The 6,000-nt window shown below is 57.1% G+C and overlaps 1 protein-coding gene across 3 annotated transcripts in view; it reads right to left on the reverse strand.

Annotated features, from left to right (window-relative positions):
* Positions 1-1,090, reverse strand: part of VAV2 (vav guanine nucleotide exchange factor 2) — a 126,244-nt gene extending 125,154 nt beyond the window's left edge. For all 3 annotated transcript variants that reach the window (XM_050320204.1, XM_050320203.1, XM_050320205.1), the window contains exon 1: positions 442-1,090. In XM_050320204.1, coding sequence (XP_050176161.1) covers positions 442-645 — 204 coding nt within the window. In that variant the 5' untranslated portion in view covers positions 646-1,090. The remainder of the gene's footprint in view (positions 1-441) is intronic.
* Between the last annotated feature and the right edge of the window lie 4,910 nt (positions 1,091-6,000).

The raw sequence follows: 6,000 nt of genomic DNA on the forward strand, positions 1-6,000 counted from the left end.
TCTTCCCAGCCAAAGTTTTGTCCCGGCGCTCGCTCCTCCCGCACATCCCAGACGAACCAGCGCCTCCACAAAAAACCCGAATAATCCCATCTCCTCTTGAGCCCTATTATTTGCTTTTGTTTCGCCATGACTGTAAACAGAAGGGGGATGTTTCCCTCTTTCCCGGGGTGTGCTCTCCCCGCCCCGGAGCCCTTCCCGTGCGGCCGCGGCTCCCCCGGCGTTGCCCACCCCGGCCCCGGCGAGAAACCAGGGGGGATAAAGCCCGGGGGGGCTGCTGGGCATCCGGGGGGGCTGAAGCAGACGGTCTCCCACGCATTCCATCCCATTCACGCATCCCACCAAGTTGTGCGAGAGCAACACCCGCACCCAGGAATCCAGGGCAGGGGGTGCTCGTGGGGGTCCCCCAGCCGCCCACCCCTCCCTCCATCGGTCCCCTCCTACCTGGGACATCTGGGGCCTGAAGTTGATGTCCTTGAGGTCGATGGAGCCGGGGGAGAGGTTGTGGAGCAGCTGGCAGAGCAGCACCCCGTCCCGCAGCGCCTGCGCCAGGTCGAAGACCACCGCCGAGGGCCAGACCACCCGGTGGTTCGGGGGCAAAACTTTGCAGTCGATGAGCCAGCGGCCGCACTGCCGCCACTCCTCCATGGCCGCGGTTTGTTCACTCACCCGGCCTTCCTCCTCTTCCTCCTCCTCCTCCTCCCGGCGCTCAGGGGCCGCGGGCGGCTGCCCCAGGGGCCGCTGTGCACCGCGGCTCCGCGCTACCGCCCCGCTCCATCGCCGCCCGCCGCCCCGGAGAGCATCGCTCCGCGCCGGGGCTCGGAGGAGGAGGAGGAGGAAGAGGAGGAGGAAGGAGGGCGGCGCGGAGTTTTCCGGCGGAGGGCTGCCCCTGCCCCCGCTGCGGCCCCACCGCTTCGGCCGGGGTTAGGCGCGCCGCATCCTCCGGGAACAAAGCCGGGGACGGACGGACCGACGGACAGCGAGCACGGCGGGGCCGCCCTCGCTCAACTCCTTCCCCTTTGCCCTGGGGAAACTTGCGCCGCCGAGGGACCCCACCTGCGCGGCCGAGCGGGGGACCCGCCGTGGGTGCTGAGTTTTCTCCCCGCCCCGGGCAGCGGGAGGAGCCCCCGGTCCGCCCCCGCGGCCCGCCCCCGGCCCGCCCCGCCGCCCCTTTGTCTGCGGGAGCCCGGGCTGGCAGCGGGGGTGTTTTGCGATGCCTTGGCTCCGATCCCGTGGTTTTTTTCGCCTTTTTCCCTCCCTTCCCCCCCCATTATTTTTATTCTTCCCCCCTCCTCTTCCCCACCTCTCCCAGTTTTTCTTCCCCCCCCACGCCCTCCTCCCTTTTTTTCTTCTTTCCCCTCCCTGTTTGTATCCCTCGCTCCTTCCCGCCGCTGCCGCTCCTCTCCCTGTTCCGGGAAAGCCGCCCGGAGCCCCGGTGCTGCTTCGCTCTCCCCGCCGCCACCCGCACTGAGCGGGGTCCCCCCTTCCCAAGGACCCCCCTCCCTGCTCTCCCTGGCCCCAAACCCTGCGGGGCAGAGGCAGGAGCGGTCCCGGGGCTCCTCCGCCTCCCCGGGGCCGCACACACAGACCCCGCTTTGTCTGACCGCTCACTCCCACTCGTCATCCCGTGTTTGGGTTGCAAATACTGCAGGGGAGATGTTTAACCCAAACAAGCTATCGTGTTCCTTGACTTTCAAACACGAGGACAACTCCTATAATTAATTACCAGTGTATTTATTAAAATCCTCGACTCTCAGCCATTAACTCCTTGGCAGCAAACTCCTGAAAAATCTCTAATTTTCGCCGGTGGCTCCCATCCAAATCAGCACAGCTTAGAACAGCCTCTTTTCAAATCTGTTCTGAGTTTTTCTTCCGAGATCCTCTCCCCAGAGTTTGCCGATTAATTTCCAGCCTGGCTTTCCAGATAGCCAAAACCGGAAGCCGAGACTGGGACGAAGGGAAGCTATTAACCTGGATGTCAAACAAATGCAACACTAATCTCTTCCAAATGGAGCCAAGCGGAGATAAAGAAGAAAGAGCAACTCTACTGCCATGATCCTTTATTTTCAATGCAGGAAGGAGGATCCTTCCAAAGAACAGAAAACAATTGTTTGATATCCCAAGGAAAGTTTGGTAGGCCCTTTGTTTTTTTTAAGAGGGCACTTCTTTCAGCCTGAGGTGCTGGCAGTCCAGCCGTGCCACTACCCCTTGGTCAGGGCAGGATAAGAACAGTGTGATCCAAGAGGGAGCAGCATCCGTACTCTCCAGTCTCACCATCAGAGCTACACCCTGCCCTGGGTGTATTCGGGCTGTGATTTCAGCCCACACTCCCCATACCCCGCGGAGGTGCTTTCTCAGAATAATTTTCTCATTATTTTAGTTCTTCATGAAGCGTTTCTGCCCTCCAACAGCACCCATGGGCAGGAATCACAAGGCTACTGAAAGCAGTGGAGTCATGCCAGGGATAATTTTGGTTGACTCGGTACCAGCCTGCCATTTGAGGTCAGATCAGTAGGTAGACGACAACAGAGGAGTTTATTATATGTGCATAATTGAAGCTGCCAGCTACAGCCTGGCTTTTCTACTGTGTAATAAAAAGCGTTCTTGGCCCCTGGACACTTGGGAACAATCCCTGCAGCTGCAAAGCCAGCTTCTGTGTGGGAGGTGTTGAAGCAAGTATGCTTCTTGCCTACCTCTGCAACAACCAAAACAGCTGATGGCAGAGGTATTTCTGAGAGCAGAAAAACTTAAACCAATCAAAACCTGTACAGCAAGGCTCAGGAAGAGCATGAATCCAGCACACACCGGTGAGCTGTGAGCTCAAAACTGTACAACTGTCCTGCAACAGGACAGGGTATGTGGAGAGGACCCAGATGCTGCTTCCAGGGTGGAGCTAAAGCTAAAAGGGAGCTTGAATAAATTAGAGAGGTTGGGTTTTGTGCTAGAGCTGGTGCTCCTCTCTCCTGCCTCTTGGCACTGCTGGAAATGACAGCCAGGGAATGACAGCCAGCCGGGGAATGACAGCCAGCCAGGGAATGCCAGGCTTCCAGGGAATGACTGCCAGGCAGAGGACAGCCAGGCAGGGCAGAGGCTGACACTACCCTCTGCTGGGGACCGAGTGTGGAGCTGCTTCTCTCGGCTAACACACTTTGCTTCATGTGCTTTTATCTTAGTTTCTTGCATGAGAGAAGCCTGAGAGGTTACTGGATGCCCTGGAAAGATCTTGCCAGAAGGAACATTGTGCTTTTTCATCCCCAAATGTCTCAGTACACAGAGACAAGGAGCCTGGCAGGCAGCCCCTGCACCCTGGGTCCTGAATGCAGAGTGGGTGTGAGGGGTAAATGGCTGGTGAAGTGGTGGCAGTTTGGGAATGTAATAGAGCTGCTTGGGAACATCCCAGTCCAGCATGGAATAGGCAAAACTAGTGAGGGAAGGGAAGGAAGGAAGGAAGGAAGGAAAGAAAGAAGGGAAGCAGGGAAGGAAGGAAAGAAGAAAGTTAGTTTAAATGCACTAACATGTGCAAGGAGATCATACCTTACATATCTGGGACATGGCCCCGTTTCCCAGTAATGTGCACTTTCATAATGTTTGGTGTTACTCCTGGGAGAAGAGCTCACTCCCTGGGAGCTAAGCTCATGCAGAGAAGCAGCTGCTGCACTGCCCCTCTGGAGCAGCCCTCTGAAAATACCCCTAAAACACCAGGGCCACACCGCCAGGAGATCCCCATTTCCCAGCCAGCCAGCGTCTGTGGATTGCCATTGCCACCTTCTGGATTAGTCCAAGCGTGCATCAAGCCTGTCCCAAAGCCATGCTGGCTGCCAGCAGCCCGGACAATGTGCCTCCAGCTGGAGCCAGGGTCCCCAGAGCAGGAGCCGTCCCGGCTGCTGGCACAGCAGCTGTCACATGTCCCCCTGCAGCCTACGTGCCATTTACATCCCGCCCTTAGATTCTGTGATCTCTTTTCACCAGCTATTTTAGGAAACCTGTGCAAGCCACAACCCGGCAAACCCTCTGCTCAGCAGCAGCTCTGGCTCAGTGATCAGTGAGAGGGGGAATCACACGGTTACCGATGCACTGCCGTGTCAAACAACTTGAGTACAGACAATAATGCTCTGTCTGGCTCATCTGCTGCTGTAAACACCTGATCTACCTGCCCAGACGAGGTGCACACTGGAATAGTCACTGCAATTATCCTCCTGCTAACGGCCCTGCACGGCTGCCAGCGGAGCTCATCTCTCCCCTTCCCGCAGGCACCCACCTCCCAGAGCCAGCAATAGGGGTGACTGCCTGCTGCTGTGGGAAGGAGCAGGAATATTAACCTGGCACAGCTCGATGAAGGCAGAAGGGATGAACTGGATTCTCTTCTTGTGCTGGTGCAACAGGAGCACTCAGCCCCAGGTACTCTTTGTTTAGCCTGGAAAAAGGTAGTGCCTGACAGTGCAACTCCACTGGAAAAGGGCTCTGACCCCAGGCACCAAGCAGGTGGAGCTGGCACTTCCCTAGGCATTTCTCTGTGGAAAAAGTCTTATTTCTGGGGCTTGGGATGCCCTAGCTGTGCTGAATACCAGTAACAACCAGTTAACCTGTTCCTGACACCAACATCACGCTGCCAGGACATCCTCACTAACTGTCCATTCTTCCCTGGGCTTCACCCCAGCAGCCTCCTCATCCAAATCAAACAGACCTGGAGCATATCCCAGTCCCAGGGAGCTGGGCAAGGGCAAAACAGCCTGGCACAGCCCTGCACTGCAGCCATGGCACAGCAGAGGTACGGCCTGAGGCAGCCTGGGGAAAGCAAAGCAGATACAGGGATTCCTTGGAGGAAGGAGAGCAACTAACCGTTGGCCTGGCAGCACCTGTGTTTCACCTCATCCATTCCACTGCTGCTGCTTCCAAGATTTATTTGGGAAGGCTCCTGTTGGCAGACAACCCTGGGACTCACGGCAAAGCGTCGAGTGGATGGTCAGAACAGTTGGTGGCTTTTGGAGCTTGGTAGATTCCAATCCTTCTTGCCTCGTGTCATACACACTCCACTTACCAGCTCCTCCTATTGTGCTCAGAGTTTGGCAATAACAGAACAGGGTAATTTTTCAGAGAAGACCAAGACACCTCAAAAAACCGTAAATCTTGTTCCACTAAAGGTTTTTGCACTTTGTTCTGCAGCTTCCACGAGGCGGGTCGGGGCCGGCTTCTCTGCACTAGCAGGAGGCGGATTAAGCAGCAGAGTCAGGCTATTTCTGATAATAAACGTTTCAGTAGTGTGGTAATCCCTCTTTTTTTTGTTGTTTCGTTTTCTTCCCTCTTCTTTGTGTTTGGTCTGAATCTCCTGGGAATGGCGAGTTGCAGCATGCCTTCTGTCTGACGGAAGCAAACCACAGCCTCTTGTTTGTGTCCGTGAAGGCCAAGCGGAACGGGAGCAGCGCCGGGAGTAGCTCTGCGAGGGTAAGTGTATTGGGACCTTCGCAGGAGATTAGATGGCGCTGCGTCCACAGGAGATAAGAAGATTGTGAGCTTAAATTTAGCATCATCAGGAAGAGAATAAGCCCCGCAGCTCTCTTCAAAACATATTTTGTACTGGACTTGCCAGGGGACAGACGGGATAAGGAAATGCAGAGCAGACAGCGATAACGAGAGGAGGTCAAGGGGGTGCTGCTCGGTCACGCTCCTTGTCCACGCAGTTCGCAGTGAGGGTGGCATGAGGCTGCCAGCACTCAGGGGTGTCCCCTGCCTGCCTTCACCCCGTGGACAGGCGGGCACTGCGGTGCCTGAGACAAGTGAAGGGGCACAAAGGGTACCCGCACCCTCCCAGCACAAGCAGCTGCTCCACCAGTCGCCCATGGAGAAAGGAGACTCGGCTGAAAATCCCAGGACTGGGATCCACCCGGGTGCCCCATCGCCATACCCGGGACCCCACCGTGGGGCTCCCCAACTCCGGCCGCCCCCCCGCCCGGTGCCCCCGCCCTCGCCCGCCCCGTCCCGGCCCTGGCTCCTCCCAGAGCGCAT

Source organism: Myiozetetes cayanensis, unplaced genomic scaffold, assembly GCF_022539395.1.
Source record: "Myiozetetes cayanensis isolate MyiCay16 unplaced genomic scaffold, myiCay2020 scf23, whole genome shotgun sequence".
Classification (NCBI taxonomy): domain Eukaryota; kingdom Metazoa; phylum Chordata; class Aves; order Passeriformes; family Tyrannidae; genus Myiozetetes; species Myiozetetes cayanensis.